Here is a 19,816-nt window from a genome sequence, read left to right on the forward strand (position 1 = left end):
TCGGGAAGGGCAGGCACAAAGTGGTAGACCCACAGAGAGATAATGAACAAGAGGACCCCATGCATACTCAAACTTTTTATAAGAATCTGATGATATATCTGTCATCTGCTCCATAGTAACTGATCTTCTTAACCTGGCATGCCATTGTGTCATTGAGGGCTCCTCCTTACATTTCCATGCAGCCGCTACTGCCCTTTCCGCAGCACCCAGATAGAACCACATTACTGTCTTATCCCCAAATGTTTAATACTTCAGCAAATCACTTCTTAACCCCAGTTCAAATCCAAGTTCAGAAGGGACCAGGTACCATAGAATCTCCTTGAGCTAGGCAAGAATCTTGGCCCAAAAGGGTTGAATATTTGGGCAGTCCCACTATATATGCTTAAAGTCACCTAACATGCCACATCCTCTCCCGCAAAGGTCAGACATGGTTGAAAAGATTTTTTTGTGTTTAGTAGGGTCAACGTACAAATCAAACAAAAGTTTATAATGTGCCTCCCTCATGCCCATGGAGTGATTAAATCGAGGAATATCCCGCCACATCTTGGACCAACAAGCTTCCGAGAATGGGGACGCCCAATGTCTGGAACCAGAGACCATATGCCGCAGGCATGGTGTAAGCAGGAAATCCAATAAGAGAGTGTACAGAAAAGAATTACATCCCTTGGTGCCACTCCCTTGCTGAGCTAAGTTTTCAATAGGAGTCGGGCTCCTAGGGCTGCCTCCCTTATAGCCGGGTGAAGCACCCAGTGGGCTAGTTGAGTATGACAAAAGTGTTCCGTAGGTGGGAGATGGAATTCCCTCCAACAGTTTTCAAAGGTCAAAATCTCTCAGTTATGGAATAAATAAGATAATGTAAGACATCCCCCCCCACGCCTCGAGGGAGCCCAAATGCATCACCGGAGAAAAGGCGTGGGGTTGAAGTGAATAGGTGTAAGAGCTGAGGGAAGGGTAGTCCAGGAAGTCTGTCTAAGCACCTCGTCCCATACCTGAAGTCTTAGTAAGAGTGCTTAGATATGCATTCCGAGGCCTGTCTGCCTTGGGCTTCCATAGCAGGTCCCAGCTGTATTTCCCCACAACTGCCCTGTTCATATGGAGCCAACGTTTGTCTGACTCCTTGCAGACCACTCAGGGATCACCCTCAGCTGGGCTGCCTTATAGTAAAGATTGAAGTCGGGCAGGGCCATACCACCGGCGGACCTGGGCAAGCACAGCAGTTTGTAAGGCAGTCATGGCCTGTGATTTTGCCACACAAACCGCATTATTAGGGATTGAGGCACCGGGACATAACTACGTTCTAGCTCAATGGGAAAACCTTAAAAAAGATGGAGTAGCTTGGGCAATACCGTCATTTTAACTGCATGGATTCTCCCCAGCCAGGACCGGTACAAAGGGGCCGATCTGTGAAGATCAGTCCTCAGTTGTTGAAATATTGGGGATAACATGAAAGAGATATGGAATATTAGCTCTAAACTTAATACCTAAATTTTTAATGTCCCTCTTAGCCCATTGGACTGACTGATTTGTCCTTATCGCGTCCACTTTGGACAGGGCAGAGTCAAGTTAAGTGAAAAGGATTAGGTTAAATTAACACGGAACCCTGCCACCCGTTAAAAGCGATCAAGCTCCCCTAGGAGTGCCACCAGTGATTTTTGGGGCGATTTCAAAGATTAGAGGACATGGTCTGCAAAGAGCGATACCTTATGCTCTTTTGAGTCAAAGTTTATGCCTTTGATCTTTGGGGTTGCGCAGATCATGGCTGCTAATGGTTCAATGCTTAGAGCAAATAACAAGGTTCATCCTTGTCTCGTCCCTCTTGCCAATTGAAAAGGTTCCAGGCTCACTCCATTCACCAACACTCTGGCACTCAACAGCGCATAATTGGTCTTGACCATGGTGATAAAGATCACAGAAACAAAATTTACGAAGCGTGTGGAACAGGAAGGGCCAATCCACCTGGTTGAAACCCTTCTCGGCATCCAATGCTAATAGAACTACTGGAATCTATTTCTTAGTGGCTTTCTCGATCAGGTGAATGACTCTCCGGATGTTATCATACATTTTCCTGCCTTTGATGACTCCAGATTGATCCGGGTATATCAAGTCAAGGATCAGGGCATATAATCAGGTAGCCAGTATCTTTGAGTCTAGTTTTGCATCTATGTTCAGGAGTGCTATGGGGCGGTAGGAGCCACAGATCCTTGGGTCTTTGCCTTCTTTTAGTATAAGGGAGATGAGTGCCTCATTCATTGATGCTGTGACTGCCCCGGCACCTGCCATAGAGTTAAAAAGTGTCATCCTGTTATAGTTAGCTCAACTAACTATAACAGGGGAATTTCTATGGTTTTCTATGAGTGAAATGTCCAACTAACTCTAACGTCCCTGAAACCTATAGTTTTTTCAGTGAATTTCTAAGGTTTTTTAAATGCTAATTCCTAACTATAACGTCTGTAAAACATATGGTTTTTTCAGTGGATATATATATATATTTTTTTTTTTAAATGCTAATTCCTAACTATAACGTCTGTAAAACATATGGTTGTCAGTGAATATATATATATATATATATATATATATATATATATGCCACAAGGAATCGCCTCACCAACCGCACAGCGTCTGAGTGCAAGAGACGAACACGGACCCAAAGTAAGTGCTTAGTGGTTTTTATTGAATCAAAAACCCAATAGCTGCCATGACGCGTTTCGGCCTTCCAGAGGCCTTGATCACATATATATATATATGTATATGCTTTATTTAGGTCGCGAAAAAGTGTCACTCATAGTTGTTGAATGTCACTCATAATTACACTGTAATTAGGGAAATGTCACACATAAGCAATCTGCAATCTTGGCAGCTATGGATGAAGACTGAATAATGTTACATGATGAAAAAAACAGTTCTTTTATCATTTTAAAAACCTGGCTTTTAAAATGATAGAAATTTATTATACATATCGGGTGTTTTTCATGCTTTTTAGATGTATTTTAAGTGCTTCAAGATTCCCAATATTTCACCGATAACGTAGTACTCAAAACTCTTTCCAGTGATTTACATTGATGTATGGAAATTTCAATGCCGTTTATGCTGTTCCATACATTTTACAGTATGCTTTAGGTCACATATTTTAAGGCTTTACCTACTTTGACTGATTTTTGTCAGTGAAGTCTAGCCCTCTTTTTTTTGCTACTCCTAAAGATTCCCTCCTAAACAATGCTGTTATTCAATCTTCAAGTCCAGCGTTAACCAAACATTTTGATTTCACTAAAATTATATGTATAATATACTTTTAAGGACTTTCAGCCAGCCCTCTTCACCCATTTATCTATTATTGTGTTGTTCATATTTTTCTCCACTCACTACAGCATGGGACATTGTCTCAGCCCGCTTTAGCCATTGGCTATCTTCACTAGACTGATGGTGTCCTTTTTGAGACCCAAAAATATTTTTGCTTTTAGTAATTTTCTTTTTTTCTTTTTTTCCCGATGAATGAGGGCCCAGCAGCTTCCCTAACAATAACGTTTTGCAAAAACGATCACAAAACAAGCTCTGACAAAATCAAAAGTATTGCGGCTAACACCAGACCCATTGGGCATGCCAGTGTTTGTTATACTTGGTGCCCAGACCTGGCTCATATATCTTCTTTCTTAAATTATTGGTATACCTTTAATTTATAATGACTACAGAATTTCTAGCATTTTGGTGATGCCCTTTTATTTGCTATTATCATTTTGTGAACTTGTTTGATTATTTCATATTTATTTATTATTTTAACTTTTTTGATTTTGTAATTGTCTGCATTGTTATAGAAATTTTTGAATTAATGTGTTAAATACTATTTATGTATTTTACTGTTGTTTATTTTTCTAATAACCTTCAGGGTAGTTGAAGTCAATAAAATATAAAAAATGTTGGGCAACAATGGAATAGCCGGTAGTGGTAGGTAGTTGAATCTTGCTTATACTTTTATTAACACGTATTAATTAGATGTTGAAATAACTCAAAATGAATAGTAGATGTGTCCTTTGCTGTTCACCTTTTAATTTATGTTTCTGATAGACTAGGTTTTCTGGGCCTTCTACATATGGAGGTTTTTAATCAACGTCTGGAGCAGGAGTACAATGCATCTGTCATCTTGACTGCACCCACTGTTCCTTACAAGGCGGTTCTTTCTTCAGCTAAGCTGATTAAGGTATGACTTGTCAAGAGACTAGTGTATGGTAGGCTCTTGTATTTGAGTAACAAATTCTACAAATTGTTTGCAATTGGATTTACAAAGAGCCCCATGGCCTCACTGAAACAAAAGGTATTTGAGCATGATATACAAATGGTATATGAAACCAGGTCTACAATGGGCAATACAAATGACTTTCTATCAAGTAAGAGTAATGGCCCATGGGAAAAGCTCTCACCCCTAACTTCTCAGCAGCAGATCCGAGCCTGCTAAGGGATTAGGAAGATGCAGTTCTTGTTGCTGACGGATAAGAGGAGGGTTGAGGTGTGAAAGGAATAAGGTAACTATGGATCTCCGAGCGTCCCATTAGCGTTCTTGTAGTGATAAAAAGGTTGCGAGCTTAGTATAATTTGGGAATCCAAAACCCTTGCTGTTGTGCAGCAAGTATGTGTCATAACAACAAGACATAGTGCAATTACTGACTGTACATATGGAGCACATGTATTTCATATTATATTTGGCTATTCAGAGGGTTTTGGACTTTTATGAAATGTGCCCTTTGTCATCGTGAACTTAAGCAAAAAGCCTTATAATGTTGCCAATATGCTCAAGTGCAGAGCTCATGTTTTTAGCTCTGAAGACTTTCCAGCTGTAGGTACAAAAAATGAAAGCTGTAGTTGGATTTTTGTGTACACATGAATATACTTGAAGCACTCCATAAAGAACTGTTTTAAAGAGAACCACATGCCTTTGAGGAAATCCGTTGAATGAAATTTGGAGGATGTTACCAAGACGTTGCTTGCAAAATGCTTTTGGAGAAACGAGCATTATTTATAATACATTGTGTGTATCAGTGCCTCTCACACCTTTTGTACATTGAATATTTTTGGGTCTTTGTGATGGTTTGGCAGCGGAGGTGGCATTATTATAACGAGCATTAAAAATGCAATAGGTCTCGCCTTTCATTAAGTTAAAGCCATTTGCTTTGCTATACAATACCATTAGCAAAGCAAATGGCTTTAACTTAATCAAAGGCGAGACCTATTGCATTTCCAATGCTTGTTCTGCCTGCACCTGCGACTATCCTTAGTGAGGGCCGAACAGCCTTAATCTGCTCTGTAAAGCCTCATCCACCCGGTAGCACCCCTTGTCGTCCATCTGCTCTACGGAGCTAGTTTTTTCTTTACATCCGAGCTTTTGCCTCCTCATACTCCACTTCTTTTAGTTGCACCCACCTTCTTATCCCCCACCCGCGTGACTCTGCTTTGGGATCAAATGGATTTTTTCCTTGTCTTTCATTCACCTGTCTAATGTTCCTCCTATCGTAGCTGTGCACCCTCCTCCTTGCCCTGACTCCTTCAGATGACGTGGGTCTGTGCTGTGCATGCCCACCTCTTCCAAATTTGGCTGCATTCAATTCTGCCTTCATCACTGGGGCGCACAGCTGTGGTGTGTCAGCAGCAGTGGTGTGTCAGCAGTGAAGTGCACAGCAGTGGTGTGTCAGCAGTGAGGTACACAGCAGTGGCATGTCAGCAGTGGTGTATCAGCAGTTGTATGTCAGCAGTGAAGTGCACAGCAGTGGTGTGTCAGCAGTGAGGCACACAGCAGTGGCGTATCAGCAGTGGCGTGTCAGCAGTGGCGTGCACAGCAGTGGTGTGTCAGCAGTGGTGTGTCGGCAGTGGTGTGTCAGCAGTGAAGTGCACAGCAGTGGCGTGTCAGCAGTGAAGTGCACAGCAGTGGTGTTTCAGCAGTGGTGTGTCAGCAGTGAGGAGCACTGCAGTGGTGTGTCAGCAGTGGCATGTCAGCAGTGGTGTTAGCAGTGAGGCACACAGCAGTGGTGTGTCAGCAGTGAAGTGCACAGCAGTGGTGTGTCAGCAGTGAGGCACACAGCAGTGGTATGTCAGCAGCAGCATGTCGGCAGTAAAGTGCACAGCAGTGGTGTGTCAGCAGCGGCGTGTCAGCAGCGGCGTGTCAGCAGCGGCGTGTCAGCAGCGGCGTGTCAGCAGTGGCATGTCAGCAGCAGTGCAATAACAGTCTGCTTGAGTGGTGGTACTAAAGGGAGAGGATGTGGTCCTTCGGCTAGACTGCCGACTTTGGTGCTGGAAACCAGGGTTCGAGCCTCGGGGTCGCGTCCACATCCTGTGATTCTGGGCAAATCACTTAGTCTCCAGTGCTTGAATGTATAACGTAACCGATGCTCATGTAAAGCGCGCTCCAATACCTTTGGGTCGAGTACGCGCTACATAAAATCTGCTAAAAAAAAAAAAGAAAGGTATATTCCCCGTGCAATAACAGTCCGTTTGAGGGGTGGTATTAAGGTATATTCACACTGCAATAACAGTCTGCTTGAGGGCTGGTATTAGGGTATACTCTCACTGCAAGAACAGTCAGCTTGAGGGGTGGTATTAAGGGGAGAGGATGTGGTCTGTCGGCTACACTGCAGACTTTGGTGCTGGAAACCAGGGTTCGAGCCTCGGGGCCGCATCCACATCCTGTGATTCTGGGCAAATCACTTAATCTCCAGTGCCTGAATGTGTAACGTAACCGGTGCTCATGTAAAGCACGCTCCAATACCTTTGGGTCGAGTACGCGCTACATAAAATCTGCAAAAAAAAGAAAGGTATATTCCCAGTGCAATAACAGTCCCCTTGAGGGGTGGTATTAAGATATATTCACACTGCAATAACAGTCCGCTTGAGGGCTGGTATTAAGGTATACTCACACTGCATTAGCAGTCCGCTTGAGGGGTGATATTAAGGTATATTCACAGTGCAATAGCAATCCAGATGAACTGTTACTGCAGAATCTTTCCCTCCCGCATCAGTGCTAAACCCTTAAAGTATCAATGCTCTGTCGTGCGCGCTGGTGGGGTCTCCACGCAGGCACTGATAAGTCTGAAGCTAGCCGCCACCAAAGGTATTCTGATAACACATCTAAAGGATACCATCACATTTGCTTTATATAGAATGGAAAAGCACATGAGGGAACACTTCTAGAACACTTAGAAATTGAGGCAAAGACACAAGACTCAAGCGAAATCTCTCGAGATTCTTTAATTTTTTATTATGAGAAATTTGCAGAAATAAATAGCATTGTGTGTTTTTCGTAATTTTCACAATTGAGTGACTGGTTTAAGCAGAAAACGCCTTGCAGTGGAAATGCTTAGATTTCGTGAGCCCTACATGTAAAACGAATTTTTATATAAACGAGAAAGTGTACCTGGTAGAAGGCCAGAAATTTAGCTTATTATAATCTACCCAGAAAAATTACGGGGGGAGTCTTCACTGTAGTTAGGATGTTGAATACTGTAATAATTATTTTTATTAGACTTCTAATTTCAACCTTGAATTGACACTGACAGTGTCCACGTGACAAACGCACACGTTTTGGGACCCATCTGATTGGACGAGGCGCACAGAGCAGTTCGACCTATCGGCCTCCACCGTGTGATTTTAAGTCCCGGGCTCACCTACGAGTCGATGTGTTCTTGCAGTCAAACGGTTCCCTATTTGTGCGTTAAATGCATGTGAGAAGCTTCACTAGTTTATTTAACCACCTTCCCATCAACGAGCATTAAACAATACAGTCGTAAATGATGAAAACACAAATATTTAGTTTTTACAAATTCAGAATGAAATAAAAGGCAACATATTCTAAAAGCGCATTTGTGACTGTAATCATTCCTAAAAGTAGGTATATTTTTCGGCAAGAGATGCTGGCGAGTAAATATGGAAGCGCCTCGAAGAGTGGGCTAACGACGCCTGGAAGGATGGTGCTAACCACGCATTAATCTGTTACTTAGGCCCCCCACAATTTATTTCCCCATCTTGCCTTGAAGGGTGCAGTCCGGGACTAGGCCTGCTGTGCGTGGCTGCGCCGCTGGGGGCCCATACCTCACCTTGAAGCCTACTGCCCACCCTCACAACTTCCGAAGGGAGCACAGTGGCAGTTATATATCATGATGCAATCTGCAGCCCCCCACCCCTCCCTGGCAGAGGCTGCAAGCCTAGGCAGCGGGGCCTGTCTGCCGTGCGCCACCCGTGTCTAACAAATGGCGCTCCAGCACTGCGGTGTTTACACAGAGCCCTTTGCAGCGCCGGCATGTCAGGGAGTCGGGCTTTGTTTTCGATGTGTAACCCCCGCCCCATGGAAAAAGACACTGTGTCTGGCTTATTATCCCCAAGGGCCTGTCTGCCATGTGTGTAGGGGTTAGTTGTGGGGCCGCGGGAGCGCTCAGGATTCATCATTTTGATGCCCCCGTCACAGCACTGCACTCGTGTAACACACGTGATCACAGTTTCAGTAGCCTGTGATTGCCCTTATACGAGACAAACCGCAATTAACTCTCTTCAATACTTCTGTTTTTATTACGGTTATGTTTCGCAGTTTTGTATAGAGAAATATGTGCCAGTTATGTGGCCTCTAGGCGCTGTTAGCGGTGTTTGTGTTATGGGGGAGTTCCGATGAATGGTTTGCTGATGGGGGAAGAGAGTCTTGCAAGACGTCACTTTCTGTCCTTCCCGGGTGCACGGACAGTTTCAAAGTGGGGTTGGGCAGATTGCCTTGTCCTCCCCGTGACCCCGTGCGCCTCTGAGCTCCGTGCCTCCGTGCCTGCTTCACAGCTGTCGGGAAGACTTTTATTATCTGCTTGTTAAATAAACAAGCAGATAAGAAAAGTCTTCACGACAGCAGTGAATTAGGCAAGGCAGTCCACCAAAAAGCCAAAGGGAGGCAACTAAAAACCCTCCTTTCCAATGGGAAGCCAGCGTTTACCATAAACGCTGACGCTACCCAATGGAAATGAGGGGCGGGGCTCGAGTTCTCTTCTGGAAACTGACTTGTTCACTATAAGTCTCGAGGCGAGGAGCGCATGCGTGCTCCAATGCCAGCCGAGACCTAAAAAGCTGCAAAGACTATCTGATAAGGTGTAGATGACACGGTTGTCTTCAGTATATTGGACAAGCTTCTTTATGACAAGACAATAAGTCATTATTCTTCTTGTGGCATGCATTCTCCTATTACGTATGTGGTTGGATAGGTAAAGCTCCAATTTTCTTGTATAAATATGTGTCAGAATAAACCTATTAACAGTCTGATGGATTTGTGACAAATATATGGTGGGAAATGCAAGCCCTATGTTTTCAAGATAAATGTAATAGTGGGAAGGACTTTATATTCATTAGGGTAATTCTTTTAATAAGGTGCAATTTATACCTTCTTCTTTTTTTTAGTTCTAGACTGTGCAATTATTAATTTGAATAGAATAGTGTTGAGGAGTTGTATGTGAAATGTGCTCCTTGGAACCCTAATTTATAAGTATATGTTATGCTTTTATCACACAATGCGGTTTATGATTTATCTCCAAATATTTTCAGTGAGGATTTTATTGTACAGCATAACGTGAGAAGAGAACTATGGTTAGCTATCTCTGCATTGTTGTTGGTATTAGTTAGCTTCTTCAACTGAAGAATGACCTCAGACTGTGGGAGCAACACGTACCACTGAAGTCTCTGTATCACTGATACTGTCACAAGGCTTTACAGGGCTTCCCTTCTCTTTTCTCCCATTCATATGGAAGAATGAAGCACAGCAGTCTACCATGGACTTACCACATGCTATATCATGCTATGCACAGACACAGCTTCCTCCTTTACAGAGGGATCAAGCCATCAGTTACGCTCACCATTGACTCGGTGGAGCTGGTGCATGTTTAGTCCATCGGGCTATACACAGGCTGCCCATGGGGGCTTCATGGGCTGGAAGCCTTCGCTGCGAGGTGCCACTGAAGCATTTTTCTGTGCATCAATAAGCTCCAAGTTGATCTTGGATTTCTTGTGCACTGATGGTGAACCCTGCCTGGGGGACACCTTTGCACTTTCTTCCAGTCATCCTTAGGTGGAAATTATTAGTAAGTCCCAAATTGCTTCATCTGCTGTTAAAGGTTCTTGTGAACGCTGTTTCAGGCCTTAGAAACTTAGGGGAGGCTTCTAGGCTCCAAATCTCTCTCGAGTTTGTGCCCCTGCGGGGTTCCATACACAGAAGCCAGATGGGTGGTCTTGGAGTCAGGAGTATTCCTGCTTTTTGTGTGCCTGTAGCAGTTAACAGCAGGATACCCACTTGACCCAAGGAGAGTAGTTCCAGTCCCTGGGTGCCACCAGAAGTCAGTCTTCATGCCCCTAAGGAAACATAACGAGAGATGTTGTGGTGGGGAGAGCGGGGGAGTGTTATAGGCTAGTTCCAGAATGGGCTAAACCTGCACCCGATTATTACTAACATTTTTCCTGATAGACTGGTGGGATATTTGTCCTTCTAGATTGAGACAATAGGGAGTAAATGCCCTAATCTGCACATCTAGGAGGTCAGAAAGCCCACAAGACCATTTGATTAAAAAAAAAAAAGGTATGGGATTGGGGCAGTCTCATACTAGCCTCTGTAGGCACCCCAATTCCTTGGGACCCAGAATGTTTTTCTTTTCTCTCTTGGATGGAAGATTGAAGCATTAACTAACAATCTGCTCCTCTGGAGGTGGTGGACGGGGGTGTTGGGAGTGGTTTGGTGGATTGGGGTTGGGAAGGATTTGGATGATTGGGGTTTGGGTTTGAGGACGGAAAGTCCACCATAGAACCAGGGGGAACAGATTGAGAAAAGTAATGGGATGGGGCAACAGACCATCTTATGATAAATCCACACCTTGAGCAACTTGTTCAGCACCTTGGTTGGTGGTGAGGGGGGTCTGAATGGCAGTCACCCCCTCTCTGACACCCCGCATATAAACTACACCCAAAGAAACTCCAGTTTGCATTCACTTGTCAAGGGAGATGTCTGCACTAATTGGGCTCGGAGTTGACATTGTACTGAGGGAACCCTATCAATCATGGGGTTTTCTTTTAAACTGGAGACCCAGGGATATCCCAAGTGGTGTCACTTGCATGGATCCAAGAAGGTTTTCTTACCCAGACTGCCCTGTGAACATGAAAGTATTGGTCAAAGTTTCTATCTATTTATATGCCTGATACCTCAACACCTTCTATTCAATGGCCAGAGTATTTCCACCTTTCATTTCCACACTTCTCTATATAAATACATTGCACCCCCTGACCCACACCATTTGAACGTGCCAAAACTGTAACCATGTGAAGACCACATTGCCGCTACAGGGACTTCACATGGTTCAAGATTCCTTGGATGTTGGCTTATCCTGGGCCTAACTACTTAAGACACCTGTATCCCTAGAAGCATTTCTTGATACTTGTAGATTATTTTTCCCTCTGAGTAATGTGACGAAAATCTGTTATTTTTACCCAAGTTTGATGCTTGCAGGGCATTTGGTTATAAAAAAGCGGTGGGATTCAAGTGAGCAAAACCACCATGGACTCCCCCAGGTAAACCAGAAATATCTGGGGTTGGTAGCTGTCCCTGGGTGCCGGCAGGGAGTGGGTCCAAATATCCCAGCTATCCACCTCCCCAAAAATGATTGAAATTCCAAGTAAAAATCTTGATGTCTCCATGTTAAATGTTAGTGCTTTTCCTGTCACGGGTGATAGATACACCAACATTAGTAAGGGATACCATTTTTATAACATTGTGGATTCTGCTGGGTGAAATATGTTGTCTCAAGGTTGCATTTTGGGATGTTGTGTGTCGCAGACGCTAGACCCAGCCAAGCAAGTGGGGTACTGTCATTATTGGGAGATGTGTAGAAATACAGAATAGTAGAATAATTGTTATTTTGAATTGAATTGGTCTCCATATTTGGGTTCTAAATGTAAGTCAGTTTGCATGAAAGACCACATTGTGTAAAACACTCTCTGGATCACATATTATTGACAACCCCAAATTCAGAGCTGTATGAATAGCCATTATTCCAAAACTCAGAATCTTGGGCACATTGAAAAAATGCATAGCTTTCTTCCATAACCATTTTTCATTCATTTCATTTTATCTTTATGAATTGAAGCAGTTGGGACACATTTAAAAATCATTCATGCGCCTCAGCACGGTTGATGGCCCTGAATTTTGCACAACTGTACAACCAACTAACTTTATATGTCTCGGTGTGGCCTAAAGATTCTGCTACACATATTGGTATATTACTTCTGTAGACCTCTGTTGGGGCAAAACAATACTGATGAAAACATTGTGACATATTTCCATTTTTTGCTACTTACCTTGGTTAATTTCTTAGTTTAACGATTAGTTTCTTAAGTAAACCGTGCGCAGTCTAGTCTACAAATATGACCCCTTGTGGAATTCGGAATTTTATCTAGCTTTCAAAAATGTACATCTTATTGTGTTCACCCATGTGTATCACTCCTCTGTCCCCCACCAACGTTAAGGCAGTGCAAACTGCGAAAGCAGTAAATATTGACTACCACTTCGAAAATTGCAATACATGCTTTTTTTCCCTAACCCTGCCATTTTGTGAAAGCAGAGAATAGTGAGATCTTAGCATAGCAACCCTATTGTTGATGCCTTTTTTTCATTGCATCTTTTCACTGTTTAAAAAAAAAACCACAATCCTGTTATTTTTTTAAGCATATTTTTTATTGAGGTTTTAAAAAAAGATCAAACATTGTAGCATTTCTTATTTCACAGTAAATAGCAACAATAGACAGGTGGCACAGCCTTTCTAGGAGAAAAACAAGTCAGTGATTCAAACTACAAACACAGGTGTCTTCTAATTGTAAGGGGGTGTTGAGTCTCTTCTCTTCTCCGCTATCCTGCGTCTCTTGTGTCCTGGTTTCATGATTTACAGTGGCCCTCAGTGTATCACATAATCTATAATAGTTCATACGCCATTCCCAAATCTTGTGCCATTTACGGGGTGCAGCCCCATGCCTCATATGTGACTGTCTCCACCCGATATATAGGTCCATGTCACTTTGCTGTTCCCATGTTTAGACAGCAATGGGGACCTCTATGTCATTGCTAGGTCGTACTTGGAAAAATCCCAGTACAATAAACGTGAGTTTTCTTCTTTGTAACTCTACATAATTTTGGATCCCCAGTATTACAAATGGGTGCAACAAGGGAACATCACGTTCTAGGATTTGCCCCAGCACTAGTATTTCTGCATCTTATTATAGCCTCCGATTGTTATGTAGAAAAGTACCCTCCTCATTGTCACTTTTCAAGCAAATAGGTGTTGGGGTCAATTTCATTTTGTAGAGCTGCCGCCTATGGTAATACGCCCAATGGAGGATTTTCAACTAGATGAGACAGTCTTGCTTTCATCCCAACTTCCTGAGGGTGCATCAGGGCTACTTCCCAATTTGATTCCTCAGGTGCCCCAGTTCTTCCACCCATAGCCCATCAGGCATATTATTGATAAGGGTTTTAAAGGAGAAGGAGGAGACCGCCCTCCTCCCAGCTCCCATAGCAACACTTTATTTTCCTGCGGACCAAACATAGGGTTTTTATTCCATTTTACTTCAGCCTGGAGGGCGTGCCTGAGTTTTTGTTTTTTTAAACATTTGAGTTTGATACAACAGATCATAATGTTTTGCCTCCGCCACCTCCCTTGTACGTTGACGAAGCATCCATTCTGACTGATTCATTTATTGACTATTTGGAAAAAGAGCTTCTTTTTCACCAGGATTGCCACACTTCTGTTACAACCTCGTGTGCACCAAGGATGCATACTGGCCCCTTCCCAGGTACCTACAATCAGTGCCCATCATATATGTTTCTAGGACTAGCACAATGTCAGGCACTTGCCTGTGCAAGCACTGGACCACCAATCTTCACTTTATTTTGCTGCCCAGGCCATTTATGTTCCAAGGTCACATTACATTACAGGAAGTGCCCGGGAGTGGGACGGGCATGTGCACCTGCTGTCTGCGTCCCCGGGGCACACTTGTATTTTAGAAGGGTCCGGAGATGCTTATGGGCAACTGAGGGATTTTAGGGGGTTCCATGGACCCCCAGACACCCCCTTGCAGGTGCGTGCAGTCATTCACTTCAACTGCCTGCAAGGGGATCTCTAATAACTCTTGAAAGTCTAGACAGGTTACGGTCTGCAATGTGAAATAAGGAGCGGTATTTAAGCAGCCACTCAGTATTTCACTTAAATGCGCTTCCTCAGGACAGCTCGAGTTTGTGGCTGCCCTGAGGGAAGGCCATTCAACATTATAGGGCACACTTTTCCTATTTGTGCACAGCACACCTGTTTGAAGGTGTGCCGTGGCACAAACCGCAAAAGTGGGCCCTTATCATAATGCAGCCCTAGGAGAGCAATTTAAAGTCTATGTTGTGATCTACAGATGCCCCCTTTTTGGGCTTATTGCTTTTCTCCTGCGTTGTGGCTTCTACCTAATTTGTATTTATTGCTTCACTGTACTGACTAGTGTCAAAACATTTACTTTAAGATTAAACAAGAAATTTCAAATTTCCTGCTCCTCTTCCTCCCCGCATTTACTTAGAACTCCTATGAGCCTAAAACAAAAAAAATAGCTTGTACTCCTTACTTTAAAAAGCATTTGCAATGCCATTGGTCTCGCCTTTGGGACCTTATATGCATTTAGCTATGCAGCACATTAGCCTGGGTGCTGAAACATCTACTGTTCTTTAACATGGCACGGTCCGTGGGAATTGGGCCACTTTCTTTTAAAGAGTGCCCAGGCCTAATTGTGATCCCAATACGACCCTGTTGTTAGCCCACTCAGAAAACTGTGGTGAGTGAATGCACCTTATTCAGGTCCCGGGGGTATACTTTGAAAATAGGAGGGGGGCACACAGGGACCCCCTTGTAGGACATATGAAAGCCTCGGGGAACACCACCTCCCCGGGTCATTGCTTTTTATATATGCAAGGGGACCCTCAGCTCCCTGTGACCTCCCCTTCCCTGGGCCACTTAAAAATATGTATGCTGGCAGGCCTGCTTGGCCCACCCCGGGGACCGCCTCCTCCATTGGGCTAAACATAAAATTAATGTGGGGGGCCCCCCTGCAAACCCTGGGACCGCCACTTTCCAGGGCAATTCATTCAAATTAAAGGGGGGCACGCAGCCCTCCCTCAGCCGGGGGGTCCTCTACCTCCACGGGGATAAAAACTGCAATGGAGGGGGGCCACACTGCCCCTCTCTTGAAGCCATAGATTGCCCTAGGGAACGCCAGCCCCCATGGCCGGCTCCTGTTATGTCCCGGCGTACCCAACCCCAGTACATATTTGTTTGCGGTGACTTGGCGGGAGCATTAACTCCTCCAGTCAAGTCACACCAAACACTTCGCTTTCAGGAAGCGAGAGCTGTGAAAATGCTCAAAAAGATTGCTTCCACACACAGCAGGCTGCATGTTTAGCAGCTCCCTGTGTGTGAAACCAGTGCCGGCTCCCGCAGTAGGCAGGGACCTTGAATGCTGTCATTTAGTTCCTATAAACATATATAACACCTGCTCGTTTAGACAACATACACTATAGGATTGGTGTCACACTGATTCTAGACACCCCTACTGGTTATGTTAGCCTGTATAACAGCTAGCTCACAGTGCCACTAGAAATCCCTCTTACCAAGGAGAGATAGTTCTTGGCAACTATCGAACATGACACACGATGAGTCAAAGGTTTGTGTGTCCTGGCTGTGAAACCCAACATTACTGTTGACTGCAATCGCAGACGATGGTCCCTGCAACATCTCGAAGATCAGGTCAATTGAGCACAGATGTGGGGATGTACTAGCGTCATCCAAGGCCTGAGTATTTGTTGAGGAGCCGGTATCCTTCCCGACAGAAGTTGAAGCATCTTGTGGTGGCTCTAAGAATGCAGACATCAACATTGGTATACGCTGAGGACACTGCAGAACATGGGCTGTTATTGGGTCCAGTAAAGCATCAATGTCCGGTGGCGCAATTGTTGGAAGTGTTAGAGATCCAACATGCATTCTTTTCCACAGAACAGGCATCGGAGGGCAGGCAGAATACAGTCAATCCAGACTGGTCTAAATGACAAGAACCAAGATTCGCTCAGTTCTCAAAGATGAGGAGTGCCCAGATTGATTACCATGCAATCACGGTATCGGCGCTCCAAGAGCGTTTGTTCCATCTCCTTGGTGACTGGGATGTCCATTGCGTAGCAGAAAAAGGACAATCGGGATACCTGCTATTAGAAACAGGATCAGCAGAAACCCTCCAAAAATGCTTCCGAATACGGAGTGTATACAGTTGGGAACAACTCCAAGGATTGTCTGAAAGGTGCTTAACAGTCCAGATCCAATGGTCTTAAATAGGTGGACAATGCCCGTGGTATCAGACATGTTAAAGGTACGTTGCACTATTTCTGTGAAATGGAAAGGGCAGTTAGATCGTATCAATGCCTGTATCTCAGCCGAGGACCTTGAAACCTGGCGATCATAAGTTTCTCGGGCGGAGGTTAAGGGCAAAGTTTGCTGCAAAAGCATGGCTTTCATTCGGCTCAGAGTATCAAACTGTATAAAGGAAACATTCAGCAAAGGCCAAAAGAGCACCTCCCTGACTGTATGGGTCAGTGGAAACAAAACTTGCATACAGCAAGTAACCCTCAAGCTTACAGTGACAAGATATGCGATGCCTAGGAGCGCCCCACAACAACCTGGATCATTCAGCATCAAGTAACTCCCATTTGAAAGCAACTTGAACACTGGATTAATCTCGGCAGCTGGGGAACCTTTCATGAGGCAGGATAAGTTAATTGACATCTGTTTTTGTCTGTGGGCCAAACTAACCATCCCTTTCAATTGGGGTCTTATGCATCGTACTGCATGATGTCATCTATTGTATCCCCTCCACGTGATGTAAAATTGATGTGGGAATCCGAGGTGTGTTCAAATCCTTGTTCTTGGCTAGTTCAAGACAGGAAGTCTGTTGCACAGTTTCATTCAGAAATATTATTTGTCGTGGAATGAGGCATGCTCTGAATAGTGATTCTGTTCCCTGAACTTACCATTCCTTTGAACCCCAGACTGATTTTGTGTCTATTGTGTCCTTCCATAAGTCGAAACCCTGTTCAGACAGTTGGGCAATAAAGGATGCAGAATAAATCTGTTTGGTGTAAGTCAGCATATTTTTCTGTGCAGGAGAAAGAAAATTTCTCTGCAAACGTTTTCGAACTACCTTTTGGTGGTGTGGGGCAATGTTCCCATTGGTGGTATGTAAAAACATTACGTGGGTTACTGGATTTGTGTAAAAAGTGATAACCATAATGATGGTGGCAGTATAAGCTATCAAAGTCAGATCTGTCCTCTAACATTTCATTGTTTGAAAATGCAGCTGATTTTTCCAAATCAGACAACATATTATTTAGTTTCAAAATCCCGATCATCAGAAAATGTACTGGAGGTAATGATATCATTTAGAGTAATTTTAAATAAATGTGATATTTTCAAAAGTTCAGTGGGGCCAAATACAGCATAATCAACTTTGTCCCAAATTATACCATCAGGAATTGGAACAGCTGTAATGTTCACAGAAAACAAGTCTCTTTGTTCACAATGAGATGATTTTTTTTTTAAACAAATGTGTATTGCCTTTTGCACATCATGAAACATCACCCTTTTAAGGTTGCAGTGTATAATAGACAGGAAAAAGGAAACATATCCTAATCACTGTCTTCGTCGTTACCTGCGCTTAGCCCCATTTGTACACGTTAACTATAGCGATCACATTTCTGTCTCCTAGCAGTACGCTATATATGCAAGGTATGCCCTCCTCCCCTTCCCCCAATAATAAGACAATGAACCAAAACTTCCCCTGCCCCCCCCCCACACTGCTGACTCCCTTCGACTACTATTCAGCGCGTTTAGTATGCTCTCTGCAAGGCGTGAGTAATGGTGCTGCGCCGGGACCTTCCGTTGCGACCCCCTTCCTCTCCCGTGTGTGTCGATGCCGGTGAACGCTCCCAGTCTCCTGACTCTACTGAGTTGTTCCGCCCTAATCGGGTCCCTGAGGGTTCTCGACATGCGGAAGCCTCTCTGGGGTGGAAGCCTCCGATTCCCTGCCAACTCTTGTTAAGTCCGCCATCAGCCTCTCCCATGCTTGGGCTCGTTCCGGCTTGCCCACTCCCTGCTGTGCATTCTGAAGTAGGACCCTGCCCTCGCAACCCGCCCATTTCACCAGCTCACGTTTCCATCTGAGGACATTGGGCCCCCCCGGTTTCTTCCAGCTACTGGTTATTTCTCGTTTCGCCTGAATAAATGCCAGGATCTGGAACCTAGCTGTGGATTTGGTTTTAGCGGGTTAAGGGAATAAGTGGAGCAGTACGTGGGCAGGCGTGCAGGGGACCACCCTCTCCATCTCCCTCGCTGTCACTTGTGTCACTTCCTGCCAGTAATGTGTTTAGGAGGCACAGCTCCACACCATATGCATAAAAGTCGCCTCCTGCTCTTGACAACTCGGACATCTAGCGTCTGCACCGTCAAAATAGCGGTTGATTCGTTCTGGGGTTAGATAAGCTTGGCGGAGTATATAGAAGCTGATCAGGCTAAATCGGGTATTTCGAGATACTTCGTCAGTTCGTTCTAAAATATTGCACGATGAGATGATGTATGAGGTTTCAAGACCAAGTTCACATTTGATACTGCAGAGCGTTCTGGGAGATATTTTCCATTCAAGAGTAAGCAAAAGACAGTCACTTGGCCAATCCAAAACAGAAAAAACAATATTCCAGAAATTATCCAGAGCTGGAGCCAAGGTGATACTAAGTAAGTCTTTTTCAGAAAAGTGTAGATTTCACAAATTTGCTGCTTATGGGAAACTGGAGCTGGCGGTGTCTCAGGTTCACTGGGATCAAGAGAGAAGGTATCGAAATCGATGAAGTAGCCATATGCAGTTCGGTCAGTCTTTGGTAGCTCGGCAGGTTGTGTTGAACTGGCAGGTGTCTCTTGTTGAGGCATATTGATGTAGACATCAGTGGTAGGCCGAATTGAAATTTGTCTTTCATTTGTTGTTTGAAGTTCTGTTTCCAGAGGAACGAGTTCCATTTCATTGTTGGAAATTCCCATCACTTCGAATTGGTGACTCTTCGAATGTTATGTGTCTTTCTGTCTGAAATTCCTGTATGGTAGCGAGAGGAGAGGGTTGGCTACCCAGGAGCCCACGGGGCCTACTATTCAGTATCGGCCACATAGTGTAGTTTAATCAGAACAATGGAGACAAATCTCTTCTCTTTTTTGCCGGCAAGAGGCGTAATAAGTACTGTTCTTGTTCCTTCAACAGCCAGGACAGGTAGAGGCTTTCTGTAGGATAGCCCAAATTCTTTTTTGTCTTTGATTTTTTTTTCTCTGACCTGATCCCCGACTTTTGGGATCCAGACAGGTCTTGCTGTGACTGATTTGACTTCCCCAGTGGTGGTCCGTTTTACTTGCACGTTGCTTAGTAGTGCTCTGGATTTGTTGAGATTCTGTAATACAGCCAAACGTTTATTGATGTCAAATGGTTTCTTATCCGCCACTGTGCTTTAAAAATCGAGATCAGGTACCCACATTCTTGTCCTAAAACGGACCTCATAAGGATTGACCCCTTAGAGGACTCCTTGGCAGATTGTTAGGGGCTCGCTGTACTACATATAAGTGTTGACCCAACTACCCCCTGAACCTAATACTCTAGCTGTTAAAGATTGCTTTAAGTCCCAGTTTTTCCTCTCCACGACCGAATTTCCCTTGGGATGGTACAGAGA

General features: G+C 44.2%; 1 protein-coding gene across 2 annotated transcripts in view; it reads left to right on the forward strand.

Annotated features, from left to right (window-relative positions):
- Window positions 1-19,816, forward strand: part of GUF1 (GTP binding elongation factor GUF1) — a 328,054-nt gene that overhangs the window by 137,206 nt on the left and 171,032 nt on the right. For both annotated transcript variants that reach the window (XM_085642161.1, XM_085642162.1), the window contains exon 12: window positions 4,060-4,192. In XM_085642161.1, coding sequence (XP_085498287.1) covers window positions 4,060-4,192 — 133 coding nt within the window. The remainder of the gene's footprint in view (window positions 1-4,059; window positions 4,193-19,816) is intronic.

This window comes from Triturus cristatus, chromosome 2_2, assembly GCF_964204655.1.
Source record: "Triturus cristatus chromosome 2_2, aTriCri1.1, whole genome shotgun sequence".
Lineage (NCBI taxonomy): Eukaryota > Metazoa > Chordata > Amphibia > Caudata > Salamandridae > Triturus > Triturus cristatus.